The sequence below is a fragment of the Chiloscyllium plagiosum genome, chromosome 17, assembly GCF_004010195.1.
Source record: "Chiloscyllium plagiosum isolate BGI_BamShark_2017 chromosome 17, ASM401019v2, whole genome shotgun sequence".
Classification (NCBI taxonomy): domain Eukaryota; kingdom Metazoa; phylum Chordata; class Chondrichthyes; order Orectolobiformes; family Hemiscylliidae; genus Chiloscyllium; species Chiloscyllium plagiosum.
The window spans coordinates 18,995,206-19,012,271 of NC_057726.1; the positions used below are offsets into that span (position 1 = coordinate 18,995,206).

The following is a 17,066-nucleotide window of genomic DNA, read 5'->3' on the forward strand; positions in this document are numbered from 1 at the left end:
GAACCTCTACATAAGGAGGATGGTCCATGTCCACTGTTGGTTACTCTTGGTACTGAGCTTTAGTGCATGTGTTCCTCGGTTTCTATGGATGCTTGTAGTGCAGCGGGCATAGACAATTAAAACTTCTGAGGATGGTTCCAATAGCCTATGTAGACAAGATTAGAAATGAAGCAGCTGCTCATTAATGTGATCATTCAGCCGTCACCACATACACAAGTGACATTTAAATAATCATCCTCCAAACGTTGCAACATAGAGGCCTACAGCAAGGAGAGCAATGAGATCCTACTACATGGACCTTTTAAATCACAGACCTGATTCAGAAGTACACTTCACAAATCATTGGGCACATGTACAGTAAGAGATTGAGAGCATTGTACAAAACAAGGGAAATTCCTCAATTCAGCACTCTCCCCTACCTCAAGTACTACTCAGAAAAGACAGCATGACATATAAAAAATTGTGAATACACTTTGTACTGCAAGGTAAAAGGTAAATAGCTCCTGAACTTTGAGCAAACTATAACGTTTTAAAATGTGGAACTTTGCTAAAACTTCACAGCTGACTTGATATTACTTCTGCTTCACAGCCTTAATCAGGATTAATTTGTAATACTTAATGACATTACTTTTGGCCAGGATCTTTAGTCAGCGTGGAAAGTTGGTGCATGAGGTTTACATCCAGAGTAGATGTCCTGAAGCTGTACTCTTTGTATCTAATTAATGTTATGCTTGGTCCATTCTGTTTTGTCATCTCTCTCCACTCTATTGGCTTTTATTTTGCCCCTGTTCCAACCCAAGTCTTTTTAACTCTCCAACATCCAACATAGTCCTGAGAGCCCCAGGCCTAAAACTTCCTTATACCAGACATTATTCTCAATACCTCACTGTCATATTTGGTGCCAGTTCGTGACACCTCTCTCCCACAGTACGCATGCTGTGTCATCACCTACTCTTGTATATTGCTTTGGTCTTCTTCATAATTGTAATCCTCTCTGATCCTGGCATGCTGCCTCCAGTTCACACAATTGATCTCCCCAACTTGCCCATCATAATATCGGACCTGATAAATCAACTTTGCTTTCAGCAATAATACACCTGGGGCTTACCATGGCCCATCTCCCTCCCCTGACTGAGTACAGCTCCCAATGGGCTTACCAGTAACCCTCAGATTGGCTACACCAGACCTGCAGGATTGGCTATAGCCCACTTGCCGGAGCTTCTGACCATGAATACTCCAATCAGCCAACTGACTGTGTCCAAACCTCTAAACTGATGTTGATTGATGCCCTTGACTGACTGTGTTAGAACTCGACTGACGACAGTTTCATTAACTTATCCAAGGAATTACTCCCTTAGTTTTTGTGAAGTAGCTATTTGATTGAAGCAAGTTCAGAGTATTTGCCACATAAGCTACTGGCACATGCTGTTGGTACTGATATAGCACAGTGCAGTACAGAAACTCCTTAATTGCTCATTGCTGACAAGCATGACAAGTTGTCTGGCTTTGTGTCTGCACTAAAAGGGTAGGCAAGACAGCAGTACTGACAATCTTTGATTTCTGAATGAGGAGGCATAAAGGGAATGACTGCGAAGAATGCAGTTAAGACCCCCGAGCTGTATCCTGTTCAGATGTATGAGGTGGGTGCCTGTCCCTGCACACAACGTGGCCTGACAACACATTGCAGGACTGCACTTTGAAGCTCATTGCAATGGTTAACTTTGTAGTAACATGATGATTTGTGGGCGGCACGGTGGCACAGTGGTTAGCACTGCTGCCTCGCAGCGCAAGAGACCCGGGTTCAATTCCCGACTCAGGCGAATGACTGTGTGGAGTTTGCACGTTCTCCCCGTGTCTGCGTGGGTTTCCTCCGGGGGCTCCGGTTTCCTCCCACAGTCCAAAGATGTGCAGGTCAGGTGAATTGGCCATGCTACATTGCCCGTAGTGTTAGGTAAAGGGGTAAATGTAGCGGTATGGGTGGGTTACGCTTCGGCGGGTCGGTGTGGACTTGTTGGGCCGAAGGGCCTGTTTCCACACTGTAAGTAATCTAATCTAATCTATGATGCAGTGACAATGTGGTGAGGTTGGAGCTGGTTAGGCGCCAGCCTCTGGGACAAAGAATGCATCCACTTGCTGGCCCAGGGAGAGTGCCCTGCAGTGTTGGGGGATGCTGCCTAATCTGGATGCCCAGAGAAGGGGCTGCCGAGCTGCAGCTGTCAGGTACCACTCAGACTTTCATGTCAGGAATTGGTGCCATCCAGTTTCTCTCCATTGCCTGGGGAGATATCAAACTTCAATTAAGTGAGCGCAGATTAGGTTAATAGTGTGATGCTAAAATGTACGAATAGGCTACGTGTTTCTCATTTTTGATTTCTTAATTAACAAAGAATCAGACTTTTCTTCCTCAAATTTGGGAATTTCATTTTTCCATTCTCATGAACTGATTTACCATTGTTCAGATCACTCAGGACCTGTGAAAATTCTATCCTCTGAATTAATTTTTAAATTTAAGTCTGGGATAAAGATGTGCGATGCAATAAAAAGTAAAATATTACAAGTTTTTGTATATATGTGATGGGAAGTCAGTTTGTGATCTCATCAGTCTGCAGAATATGTGTTATGGGAGATGCTTTGTGTGTGTGGAGGGGTGTTCCTGTTGTTTTGGTGAAAAAAAACCTTGGTGTTACAGCCATTGTTCTTGCCAACTTAAATACAGTGGTGTCTCAGAAATGGATCCACCTTCTAAATGTTGCAGCTTCATCTTGGTAGTTTTGGAGGATATTGATGATTTCTTCTAATTCTGCTTCTGTGTGAGGTCAAATAACTCATACATCTATGCAAATAGAAAAGCAGTATTACTACATGACTGCATCACCTTATAAAAGAGTTAGTGGGCATGGAAAGGAAGCCCCTGAAACCAAAAGTTAGGCCCCTGAAACTCAAAATGTTATTCAAAGAAATCTTAAGAAATGTCTGTGTGAGGTCTGTGGTTAGTGAGGATAGCAACTTAGCTGCAGATTTAGAAGTAACACCTGAAAGCTTACATGTGAGCAATAAATTTATATTGAATTACTGAAGCTCTGTTGCAAACTCATGCAGTCCTATGTTTTAATTAATTCATTGAGTTGATTTGATGATCCAACGATCCTTTTGCTCATTTAGATTTGTTTTGATCATTTCTGACCTCCAAAATATATAAGAATTGGGACTGATGTAATCTAGAGATGGAAATGTGTTGCTGGAGAAGCGCAGCAGGTCAGGCAGCATCTAGGGAACAGGAGAATCGACGTTTCGGGCATTAGCCCTTCTTCAGGAATGAGGAAAGTTTTCCTCATTCCTGAAGAAGGGCTAATGCCCGAAACGTCGATTCTCCTGTTCCCTAGATGCTGCCTGACCTGCTGCGCTTCTCCAGCAACACATTTCCATCTCTGATCTCCAGCATCTGCAGACCTCATTTTCTCTTCACTGATGTAATCTACAAATGTAATCAAAATTGTGTTTTGTAGCACCTTAATCATTACATAAAACCCTTGCCATTTATGGATGACATCCATAACATGTAGAAAATCAATTACAAAGGTCATTAAACATCAATTTGTTTAAAAAATTGACTCTGGGTGCAGATAATGTAAGACTTTTCTGAATGTAAGATTGCTGTTTCAAAAATAACTAAGCTGAACGATTACCCCTGAAAACGAATGCTTGCTTGAAAATTCATGTAACATTTCTTGGCAAATTATGTAATTTTTTTTCTTTCTTCCCAAAAATCAGTATTTGTAAAAGGTGCATCCGGAAGATGGACCACCATTGTCCTTGGGTGAACAATTGTGTTGGAGAGAACAATCAAAAATTCTTTGTACTTTTTACTGTAAGTTTAAATATGTCTTTCTGCAGACTTTGGGCATTTAACATCAGACCATAACAATTTACAATTCCACCAGATTAATTTTTTGAAGTCAGGCCATATTATTATTGATAGTTCCTTGTTTCAAACTAAGTAACTAAGATTTTGTTTCTAGTAAATAGCATTACTTCTGCAATGTATGACATTGTGTTTTATTCTAATATATCCTGTTCATGAATAGTGCAGGATTTACATTTTTGTTGTATTATTACTAAGAGGTGGAGTTGCTGGAGACTATCTTATGAAACGGACTTATCCAGCACCTCAGGTATAAACAATCCTGGCAAAGACAGCCAAGATAAATGCTTGTTTACAATAAGAGCAACTGCTAAAATAACCAGTTAGAAACTTAATTCATTACTACTTAGGATGATTGAGAAGGAACACCATAATTTAAAAGCCATTGCAGTTTAAGTTAAAGTAGTGGTCTAAGACTGCCTAGGTTTTTCATTGTTTCTCTGTTCCTCACCACTTTAGAATTGCACCTCCCAAGAATACTTTTTTTTCTGTTCTCTAAAGAACAGGCTTTGAATAAATCAACAGTAATACTTTTTAAGATAAAAGAGTGATCAGAATGTTTCCTTCCTGTGAATATTTACATTGTAACATGAGAGATTTGGGATATAATTATAATTATGCTCGCTTGACCAGATTTCACATGCTTCTATAAATCCCATGATTGCTTCTCAGTTATAGTTGTAAGAATGTCAGTATAGAGTAATGCACATGGTTTTAAAATAAAACAAAAGTTTGAGTAAATCTATATTTGTCCTTTGGAAATGTTTTTTGTTTGGAAATGTCATTACAAACAAGAAACCATTAAATTAACCTTTTTTTTGTAGGGATAGGTAAATTGCATAGTCTTTAAAGATTTACATCGATTATTTGAAGTTTAATCCTTTAGTCCAAGAAAATCCATCCAGGTGTGAATATTAACTTTAACTCCAATAACCTTTAATTGGTAGTTTCAGGGCAACCTCGTGTTATCAAATGCTGAGTAATCTTACAACTTGAATGTAATGGGAAGTTTATATATGTTCTCAATTTACTTTTGTAAATGCTTTGATTCTCGTTTTCGAAAGTGGTTGTGAGGTAACTATCAATGACTCTTGTTTCTTCAAAAGTGTAAGTTCCTCCTGAGCCTTTCAAGAAAACAAGCTTTCTATCTTTACGTTAAATTACTTCAACACAGTCTTGCCCAGCCTTCCACATTTTGCCCTTCATAAACTTGACATCATCCAGCTTCCACTATCCTTGCCCTAACTCTTACCAAGTCCTATTCACATGTCACACTTTCCCTGCCTTAGCTTCTGTTTAAGCATTGGCTCGATTTTAAAATTCTCACCCAGTCTCCAAATGCCACGATGCTCTCTCTCCTTCTCTATCTCCTATCTCTTTCAGTCCAAGATCTCTCTGACAAATCATTACCAGGACCTTAATATTTGAAACTTCTTTTTAAAACTTTTTTCTCCTCTTAATCTCACTTTCCTCCTCTGAACATTCTCCTCAAAACCTAGTTTCTTGACCAACCTTTAATGTCCTCTTTTAAATATTGTGAGTTCTGATCTCCTTCCTTTTGGAAGGATGTTGTGAAACTGAAAGGGTTCAGAAAAGATTTACAAGGCTGTTGCCACAGTTGGAGGATTTGAGCTATAGGAAGAGGCTGAACAGGCGGGGGCTGTTTTCCATAGAGCGTTGGAAGCTGAGGAGTTACCTTATAGAGATTTATAAAATCATGAGGAGCATGGAAAGGGTAAATAGACAAGGTCTTTTCCCTGGAGTGGGGGAGTCAAGAACTATGGGACATATCTTTAGGGTAAAAGGGGAAAAGTTTAAAAGGTACGTAAGGGGCAACCTTTTCATACAGAGGATGTGTGTATGGAATGAGCTGCCAGAGATAGTGTGGAACCTGGTAAAATTTCAACATTAAAAGGCATCTAGATGAGTATGAATAGGAAGGGTTTAGAGGGATATGGGCCAAGTGCTGGCAAATGGGACTAAATTAGGTTAGGATATTCTGGTCGGTATGGGTGAGTTGGACCGAAGGGTCTACTTTCATGCTGTACATCTCTAATACTCTATGTGGCTTCTTATAGATTTTTATATTATAATGCTCCTCGTGAAGCACTTGGAATGTTTTATTGAAATCATAGTGTGATTACAGTTTTTTGTTCATTCCAGTGAGCATAATTGAACAATCCATGTAACAGTTTTTCTTTCTCTCAAATTGTGTCAGTTGGATGTATAACAGGGGCTAAAATGCATCTATTGGTGCCTCCTGAGCAAAATGTGCTTAAGGATCTTATCATATTCTTTGAACTGATGACACTAAGAATATATATCTCTGTCACTTCAGAATAATTAAGTTGCATATCCAAAAATAGAGGTGGCTTTGTTTATTTCATTTGAAAAGTAATTTGTCAAGTATCAATTGGACAGTCTCATTTAGAAGTGTTGTTTGAAAGCCATTGGTTAAATAATTCTCCCATCCTAACGGCAGTGTAAAAGATCTGTTGATATCATAGGGGTAATTCACAGTGTCACGTGATGTTCGGGAGACAGGCTTGAAGAGAAAAGACATTGTGGCCCAACTCCAATTTCCACTCATGCAAAATCGCACCTTAAAGTTAAACTTGAATTCTTATTGTTGTTACTGTGTCCAACAAAAGTTGCATTCTTCAGCATTTATCAACCTTTCTATCTTAATACCATTTAATCCCTACAAATTGAACAGTTGATTGTTTTTGCTTTAAAGTACAGCAGTAATGCCAGAATCAGATGTTGGCCAGTTTAGGTTCTGAGAAATGATCACCAAGCAGAATATGTATCACATTTGAAACATTTTTACCATTTTCTAACAATTTTAACAATTATTGTAAGTAAACATTTTTACTGTAATAGAGCTGGTTAACCTGTTGATGAATTACAGTGTGTTAATTTTTATGAATCCATATATATGTTACTGCTAAACCAGCTAGGAAATGAAATAAGGGCTTTGGGGATGTGAATTCAGTTTGATCTTGGAGTGAAATAAATCGATCTGATCTTTCGCTGGCATATTATGCTTGAGAATGAAATTGATTATGACACAGCGTTATGTTTCTCCATCCATTTGCAGATGTACATAGCACTGATTTCAGTCCATGCACTGATACTGTGTGGCTTCCAATTTTTCTTCTGTATCAGAGAGCAGTGGAGTGGTAAGTAACCAACTTGTTCATGACTAGGAAAACTGATATGATATAACAGCAAATTAAAGGATAATAAACAAATAGTTTAATACTTTTGCTTTACAAATGGCTGTGTTTACTTCTGACTTCTTGTCAAATTCTTAACTTTGTTTCCTGTTTAGATTAGATTAGATTACTTACAGTGTGCAAACAGGCCCTTCGGCCCAACAAGTCCACACTGACCCGTCGAAGCACAACCCACCCATTCCCCTACATTTACCCCTTTACCTAACACTACGGGCAATTTAGCATGGCCAATTCACCTGACCTGCACATCTTTGGACTGTGGGAGGAAACCGGAGCACCCGGAGGAAACCCACACAGACACGGGAAGAATGTGCAAACTCCACACAGTCAGTTCGCCTGAGTCGGGAATTGAACCCAGGTCCCTGGTGCTGTGAGGCAGCAGTGCTAACCACTGTGCCACCGTGCCGCCCACTTAGCCTTCTTCCATTGTATTCTTTTAGCCAGTTTTGAATATCTGCCTAAATTTATGCTGTTAACTTTGAGCAGATTCTGATTATTTAGCAAATTGATACTCACGCAGCTCAAAGATGAGATGAGATAGACAAAAAGGAAAGATACAGAAATGCCCGTAGTTCAAGTTCTAGCCCATTCATTCAGTTTTTTTGTACCTTGTTAATCCAGAAGAGTAATTCCCTCTGAGAAGCAATTTTTGCTTTGAGATGTAAATGGAAAGAAAAGTTTCACTATCAGCCCATTTGCACTTCTGGCTTCAACCAATTTCATTCCCGTATTCCGTATTTTGTAGTTGTATGATACACTTAAAATACTTTGTGACATTGTTAATTTGCAGTTTCTTCATTTAAGTTGAAACAGAGGATTAGTCTTGGAGGCCAAAAATTTTTAGGAACAGCAAAATAACAGGTTTTCTCAAGGCAAATAACCATAAATGTTGCTTTCTGTTTCTTGACTCCTGTATAATAAATTTGAGCGTTCTTCAGTTGGGATGCAGACTGATACTTTAATTAAATGAACCTATTTAGATACTCCTTTAGATTGAAATATTTAGGCTATTTAAAAAAAAGCTTGATTTTCTTTCTCATTTCTAGGTAGGTTTCCCCAGCATTTTGTTTTAGAAATATGTTTTAACAGTGTCTCAACTATTTTCAGAATAAAGTTACATCATTAGAGGAAATCATCAATTGGTGAATCGTTTTCTGTAGAGAAATATTTGTCTTTTATAATGCACATTATATGAAATAATGTTGATTTCTGGCCATGGTTTAAAATTGAAACATGGAGACCAAGTTGAGAAATGCTCCAACTCGATCTAAGTATCATTTCAGCATCTATATTGAAATGCTGACTACTATAGCTTTAAAGAAGGATATAATGGAGCAAATGTTAGCTAGTTGATAAACTGTCATTCAGACACACTAAGTTCCCTTCAGTACGCAGTAATGAACAAAACAAAGCATTTGTTTTTGGTAACCCAGGGATTTTTTTAACCATTATCAGCCTGAAACTTAATCAATATTCTTTTGTATTTCACAGCTAATTAAATATATCTCAAGATAAATTTATATTTGGGATATTTAAGAGTTCATACAAAACCTCTTTTTGTCTTGAAGTTCTACAATGATTAGTTCTCAACTGATACTGGCATTGAAGATATATACAGAACTTGAAAGTTATTCAAGCTATTAAAAAGTGAACACTTCTATTATAAAGTTAAAAATCACAAAACACTAGGTTATAATCCAACAGGTTTATTAATCCTTATTAATCCAACACCAGCACCTCCAAATCATGACTTCTATTATGTTGATAGAAGTGTCCACTTTGTAATATCTTGAAGAACTTTAAAGTTCTGTATGTATCTTTAGTACCAGTATCAGTTGAGAACCAATCTTGGCAGAACTTCAGGAAAACAAAGAGGCCTTGTATGATCTCTTAAATGTACCAAATATGCATTTATCTTGAGATATATTTCATTAGCTGTTAAATACAAAAGAATATTACAAGCATTAACTACAAAGACCACCTGATATTTCAGAATGTCTAAGAAAATAAAAGTATAGAAATTGGTATACATACTGAATACATAAAAAGAATCTCCTAATCTGACTTTACGGTTGATAGTTTAGGAATAAAAGTACATTGAACAAGAAGAGTCGTCTGCTGAGAATCCAAAATTCTCAGCTGAGAATCGCTTAGATTTTATAACCTTATTAAAGCTTTTGTGAATGACTGCTGATTTAAATGTGTGAAAGCAAAGTGATAACACTGAATTTCATTATTATTGCATCGTTTGTAGGCTGATTTAATAATGAGGTGTTTTCCTCCACAGAATGCAGTGGCTTCTCACCTCCTGTAACTGTAATCCTAATCATTTTCTTGTGCCTTGAGGGACTCCTGTTTCTTACATTCACCTCAGTAATGTTTGGCACTCAGCTTCACTCAATATGCAACGATGAGACGGTATGTTTTCTCATAGTTTTAGAAGTCTTGACATAACGTTGTTTTTTTGTATTAGCAAATATGTTAGATAAATAAATCCAAGTTAAAGCATCAAAAGAGAGAGAATTTGTGGTACTTTCTAAACTAATTTTTAACCATATGATATTTATGCACAATATGTTTTACCCTTAGCATTGCTATTTCACTTTCAGTTCAAATATAATTTGATGCTTTTCTGATGTGTAATGTTTAAAACTTAATCATGGGGTGTGGACGTTACTGGCTGAGCCACAGTTCATTTTCTTCCCAAATTACTTCATGATTTGGAGATGTCGGTGTTGGACTGGGGTGTACAAAGTTAAAAAATCACGCAACGCCAGGTTATAGTACTGCTGTATCCTGACTATAATCTGGTGTTATGTGATTTTTAACTTCCCAAATTACGTTGGAAAAAGTGTTGAGTTGCCTTCTTGAACCACTGCAGCCCCAGGGTGCTATTCAGAATTGGTTCCAGGATTTTGACCCAGTGACAGTGAAGTATTACATTGGAAAGTATTACGTCATATACCTGACTTTTGCCTTGTAAATGGTGCTCAGGCACTGGGGAGACATGAGTTACTTTTCACAGAATTCCTAGCCTCTTTCTTGCTGTTGTAGCAACGGTATTCATATTACTAGTCTAGTTCCGTTTCTGGTCAATAGTAACCTCAGGATGTAAATAATGGGGGATTCACTGATGGTCATTGTCTGTTTCTTGTGTTGTCCAAATGCTACTTATCACTTGTCCGGGTCTTGCTACATTGGGCCAGTGACTGCTTCAGTGTCTGAGAGCTTGGAAATTGTGCTGAGCATTGTGCATTCATCAACATTTGTTGTAATACTGGTCCAGGAAGTTATAATCTCAGTCTTTTTGTCAGCAGTCAACTCCTGTGTCAGTACAATAGGGGTGATTAGCATTAGAGACCTTATTTTAGTTGAGAGGAAAACAATTTACTAAACACAATTCAATATCTAACTGAAGTGCCTTTGTGAGCAAAGGGATAAGTTTCACTATTGTGCTGCACCATAATGTGATGTGCTGACATGTTTTAAGCTCAAAAGCTCTATAATGAATAAAAACACGCAAAAACATAGCATTATGTAATTGGAATGTCAAAGTTTATTTTTAATATTAATGAAAAGAACAAATACAACCTTTGAATTTTGCAAAGCATAGTGGCAAACAAAAGCATTGTAAATTATAACTATTTTTATAAAACAAAATCCTTACAAATTTGTCCACCTTCCCCAAAAAGATAGTATGAGCTGATTTGCTTTTAATGTTAATCGTGTATTACATCCATTAGAATCAGAATCTCAGTAAACTGTCAGGTTATTATCTTCATGCTAGACTGCAGGATTTTGTTTTTTTAACAATATTTATTGAGAGTGACCAACTTCACTAGTCACTGGACTTAAACAAATATCATAAAGGACTGTCATTAGGAATGTTATAATCGTCAGCCAAACATTCTTGTTTAGGAAGCTGCAGTCAGCAAAGATGGTGAGTACTGAGCTAGACAGTATAAGAGGATCTTAGATGTAATCCACGATTTGTGCTGAGGCAGCTGATCTTAACCAAGTGGTAGCACACTTAGCTTTAGCATTGCTGATCTTATGAGCAACAAAACATGCAGAATTTCATGTCCTAATCAGCATTTTTCAGTTTCATTCAGGTGGAAAAATTGCTGTGCCATAATTTCTTCTACCACTGCATAAGTCAGGATGGAAACATTACTTCACTGGGTAGATATGCACAGTGTTTTGAGCGATTATGATTTGCCCTACCTAAGCAAGTAAAACAGTCTTACCAGCATTGGTTTCCTATAAGAATAACACACAAAGGAAAATTATTTCTGAATATAAAAATGGTTAGTTGCAATGCAAATGTGCCATGTTAGAATCCAGATTTTTTTTTTTGTCTCCTCACCCACCCTGCTGTCCTCATAAGAAAGAGTCTTAGGACAAATAAAAATGAACCCATCCATTCCATGGCTATTTCCAGTAGATCACATTCCAATTAACATTGTAAATGAGCTGTGTCATAGTACAATCCTCATATGTTTCATACTTTAAAGTTTAACGTTGACTATGGGGTGCAATATGGATCTTAAGTAAACTTCTATTGTACAGAATGGAGAAGATGAATTGTACAACATAATAAACAGGTTTTGAAGGTGATTTATTTTTCAAATATTAATTATAAGTAAATCTCGAATGTCAATGTACTTCCTGAAGAATGCAAACTGATCCAATGATATGAATCATTAAAAATTGCAGAAGGCAAATGAATCCAGTTCGATTATGAATCTTTCTCAAGCCCAATTTTCACTGGGGTCCATTATTTCAATGGGAGCAAAGATAGTTTAGATTATAACAATAATACTCAAAAATTCCATCTTAATTGTTAACAACTAGGTTGAAACTCCTGTTGATTACAGGCCGGGGTGTGTGGTGAAGAAGCAAAATGTATAGCTAGATTAGATTCCCTACAGTATGGAAACAGGCCCTTCGGCCCAACCAGTCCACACCAACCCTCCAAAGAGTAACCCACCCAGACCTATTTCCCTCTGAATAATGCACCTAACATTATGGGCAATTTAGCATGGCCAATCCACCTGACCCTCGCATCTTTGGACTGTGGGAGGAAACCCATGTAGACACTGGGAGAACAGTCACCTGAGGCTGGAATCGAACCTGGGACCCTGGTGCTGCGAAGCAGCAGTGCTAACCAATGGAGCCACTGTGCCACCCCTGCTTTCTAAATTCAAGTGTTTATCTATTGAATGGTCACACTTATTCATCAGTGTATTTTTATGTTTATCATGCAGGAAATTGAACGGCTAAAAAATGAAAAACCGACATGGGAAAGGAAGTTACGATGGGAGGGAATGAAGACTGTTTTTGGAGGGCAGCCCTCATTTCTGTGGATTAATCCTTTCTCAGGCATTAGAATTAGACGACTCATTCCCAGAACTCTGAAGGGAGGAGCAGAATTCGCTGTTTGATCCTGAAGAAGAACATTTTGAAAAAGTAATCTTTCTAATAGTAAAATAAAATTAGCACAAGACTTATTTCTTTTCTACGTACTGCCTACTATGGATTAAATAAATGCTGCCTGTTAAAATTGAACATAGTAACCTAATTATGAACAAATGCCTGAAGTCTGGAACTAGTGAACTGACAGAAATCTCCATCAGCCTCATAAGAATGGATTGCAAAAATCAAACCATAGCTTTGAAAGGGCAGTTGTGTCCTGTTGCCCTACTGTATAAACCTCTGCATAGTTGCTCATCTTGCAGTTTTGCATAATGTACTATTTGTGACATAATCCCAAATACTTGGATGTAAACTACAATGTGATTGATACTTTAGTGACATTGGTTGAAATTTTTATTTAAACATGAAGTTTGTAGTCCATTCCACCCAACCCTTTCATCTCGTTTGAATAATAATTTTCAGGCATTAAATTTGCAAACTATTACCTACGAACTGTATAAGTTAGAATTGAATAATTTCTTTAATCTGTTTTTATATTTTTATATATATAAAAAGGGAACTCTAAAGAAGGGGAAACTTTATTTTTTCAGTTCATGTATATTTTTTTTATTTCAGGACAGTTTCTTTCCCTCTATCTGTGGTATGGGTGGGTGTGCACTGTTTTTTCAATAATCCAAAGTTTACCCGAACATAATCACATTTTTAAATTTTATTTATTGTTTTGTTGAAATGCACAGATGAATTGTAAGTATATTATTGTTGATGGCTGTTTCTAAAATTGATATAAAATATCTTCACAACAAACCTCTAGTTCAATTTAATATAAAATGATTGTTTAGTGTATAGAGAGAACAATTTTTTCTCCTTGCTTCATATCCTCTGAAACACAAAAAGTTGAAAACCAACAATGATGTAATTAATTCATTTTTCATTGTTTATGAAGCCTTAATGTTAGTCTATTGTTCAACTCCTAATTAGCTGGAGGAAGAAAATTATTAATATTTGATTTCTGCTACTAAAGTGGAAAATCCAGGGTGCACGATGCTCCCCATATAATACTAAAGCATAAAGGAAGATGGAAGTGGTACACTGGCAGAAACTGGCCAAATTGAGCATTAAATGTCTTTAATGACTCTAGAAAGCTGAGTGATCCTTTTATGAGCAATGATTTTATTTTCCTGTATATTTAGCAGAGTAATGCAGCTAACATGATATTTTAAATGTCATGATATGTTTATTGATAGTTATTCCATTTCCACTATGCTTCAACTGGGATGTCTATTATGACAACCTGAAAATCTGAACTGTATGCTGACTGATAGCAGCACTGGTGAAGGTGAAGCAGAAGTAGTTGGTATAAAAGATTTCAGGAGAAAGAGAGATAAGTACTGTTGCAATTTCTTACAAATTAAGTATATATTTATTTGGAGCTTTGGAAAAAGTTTGAGATCCTGCTTTCTGGTACAGTAATTACTTTATTCACTTTACTGCACCAGTCAACAGGCATTGCTTATTTAATGCTGTGTGAGTGCATTTACAATACAGATTAAGCCCTTTCTGTTTGTGCCAAAACTAATCTTGTGAAATCTAGGTCTAGGATTATGACCCAATTAATTCTGAGGTGAAGCAAGGTAAGTCTACTTCCACAGAGTTTCACTCCACTTCCTTTAGCAATTAGTCATTGTCATTGGATATAGGCAACAATTATGTTATGAATGTGCAAAGCAGCTTTATACTAACTTTATGTTGCATACTGTGAGCACTCCTGGATGATGAGACGTCTGTTACACTTTTACAACATCTTTAATTGAAAGTTGATAGTTTAAGAGGTATGATTTAATTGTGAAAAATTTCAAGGTATTTTTGATAAAGGGATGTGAGACTTCATGGTATTTGGATTATACTTTCAAAGGATATGGGGCGTGATGGATGGATAGGCGCTAGCATCTTCCCACATACTCATTAGCTCGCCCCCATAAAATGGAGGTGTCAAAACTGGCAACACACCCACCAGAGGCAAATAAATATTGAAGGTATCATTTGAACCTCTTAAGTTCCGTTTGCCCTAATGTTAGTCTGCCCACACCCTAATACATTTGGCATAGGCAGATGAGTACTGACTTTGAAGACCTTCCTTTACACCCTGGCAGCACCCTCTCCCAAAAGAAAGTACTGCCCTCTTACTCTTCACGTGGACTTCAAAGCGCGCTATTCTTCCTCTCGGTAACTGCTCCCTAACGTCATCAAACCGTCCCCATTTTATACTCCTTACTTGCCTGGGTCCTGGATTCCACTGGATGTTCTCCCTGGGTCTAGTTGTAGTTCTGACAGCACCCACAATAGAACTGTGCTACAGCCTCCAGGAGTACAATGGCTGAATATGGCCAGCGGCTCCAGAAGGTGTGACTCCTGAAGTCTCATTACCCACTAATTTGCCCCACCCGCAGTGCATTATGGCTATGGGCCAGACCTGCTCAAAGTCTTTCAGCTGCCTGATGACTTTTCTTCAATTTTCTCACCCTATTATAAGCTTGTCTAATATCTTCTCAGTTTTCACCAGTCTGAGTTGGAGTTCTTAACAGTTTCCTTCGGCTACATGGTGCCTCAGTGGTTAGCACTGCTGCCTCACAGCACCAGGGACTTGCGTTCGATTCCACCCTTGGGCGACATTCTACTTGTGTCTGTGTAGGTTTCCCCCAAGTGCTGTGGAGCACTCTCATAGCCCAACGAAGTGCAGGTTAGGTGGACTGGCCATGTGAAATTTCTCATAGTATACAGGTATGTGTAAGTTTGGTAGACTAACCATAGGAAATTCAGGGATAGGGTGGGGAGGTGGGTCTGGGTGAGATCTCTTCAGAAGGAATAAAAGTACTGAATATTATTTGGACACTATTGTTTTTCTGCTGGTTGATTTAAACATGACTGGGCTTTAATGATTATTTAAGCCTTAGGAACCTGGCATTTTTAGTTGCACATTTGCTGAGTTGCTTTCAGTTGAGTGTCTTCCTCTGGGTTGAGTACTATAATGTGAGGGCAAGTTCCTGATTTGTAGTGTCTGAAGTGGAGTGTAGCTGGTGCCAGTAATATATAGGAAGGTTCTGGCAGTAGTGGAGCACTTGCATTTCTCTTGCCACGTGATTGCCCTAGAACAACATCAAAGATCCTGGCTGCATTATTAATAAGGCAAAGAATAGAAGAATCAGACAACTCACTCCAAGCCTGGGATGCCAAGAGACATGAATCTCTCTCAATACAACTCTCACTGCAAATGAGAAAATTATAGCCTTTATTTCTAATTCCTTATCTTCATTACTCTTACTTTTTCCTTCTTCCAGCTTTCAAGCCCAAGTTTGATATCACTTAATCAATATATCTTTTACCAAGGTTTTAACATTTTGGACCTTCATATTTGTTTCTCAATAGCGTTATAGAAGCTTAATGGTAAAACAATGAAAAATCTTACTATGATATACAAGCTCTTTTAAATCAAACAGTCTACAAATGTTGACAAAGGTTATAATTAAGGATATTTGTCTGTCAAAATAACAATATAACAAAAGAAAGTCTGTGGACCAGAAATCATTTTAAAAAGTCTTTCCAGTTTTATACATTTTAACAAATTTGAAAGCAGTATTAGCTTTCCCCTGACCTTTATGTTGTAATGAAATTGAAATTCACATTCTGGAGACAGCTCACCAGCTTACACTGTGATTTGCATTTGTGAGGGTTTATCACTGAAACACAAGTCTGTTTTGTTTCTGGCTGTGAAGTAATGCAGAGCATGCAAGCCTACAAAGTGTTCATGTTCAGAAAAACACTATGACCTGGCAGGGTAGCAAACATGTAAGCATTTTAACAGAGAATTCTCATTAACCCTCTGACAATAAGCATGGGAAGAATATTTAAACGTAAGCATCTCTCTTTTTGGTGTTTCGGAAAAATAATATTACAGTATGCAGTCGTGTTTGCTTGCATTGTAGGGGCATTTTGGAAGCGTAAACGCAACTCGTGTAATTTGGACACATTAAAACAGATTTTTCAATATTTAAGGTTTTTTCCTTGCACATTAGATTAGATTAGATTACTTATAGTGTGGAAACAGGCCCTTCGGCCCAACAAGTCCACACCGCCCCGCAGAAGCGCAACCCACCCATACCCCTACATTTACCCCTTACCTAACACTAGGGGGAATTTAGCATGGCCAATTCACCTGACCTGCACATCTTTGTGACTGTGGGAGGAAACCGGAGCACCCGGAGGAAACCCACGCAGACATGAGGAGAACGTGCAAACTCCACACAGTCAGTCGGCTGAGGCGGGTATTGAACCCGGGTCTCTGGCGCTGTGAGGCAGCAGTGCTAACCACTGTGCCACCGTGCCGCACATTGCTGGAGAGAATCTTCTAGCATTTTAAACACTGATTCTCTAAATAAACAAAAAAAAACTAATCAATATAAATGTATAATGAG

At 37.8% G+C, this 17,066-nt stretch overlaps 1 protein-coding gene across 5 annotated transcripts in view; it reads left to right on the forward strand.

Annotated features, from left to right (window-relative positions):
* zdhhc7 (zinc finger DHHC-type palmitoyltransferase 7) overlaps positions 1–13,401 on the forward strand; it is a 70,820-nt gene extending 57,419 nt beyond the window's left edge. For all 5 annotated transcript variants that reach the window (XM_043706629.1, XM_043706630.1, XM_043706631.1 and 2 more), the window contains 4 exons: positions 3,772–3,868; positions 7,023–7,104; positions 9,449–9,579; positions 12,429–13,401. In XM_043706629.1, the coding sequence (XP_043562564.1) occupies positions 3,772–3,868; positions 7,023–7,104; positions 9,449–9,579; positions 12,429–12,605 (487 nt within the window). In that variant the 3' untranslated portion in view covers positions 12,606–13,401. The remainder of the gene's footprint in view (positions 1–3,771; positions 3,869–7,022; positions 7,105–9,448; positions 9,580–12,428) is intronic.
* The last annotated feature ends 3,665 nt before the right edge of the window (positions 13,402–17,066 follow it).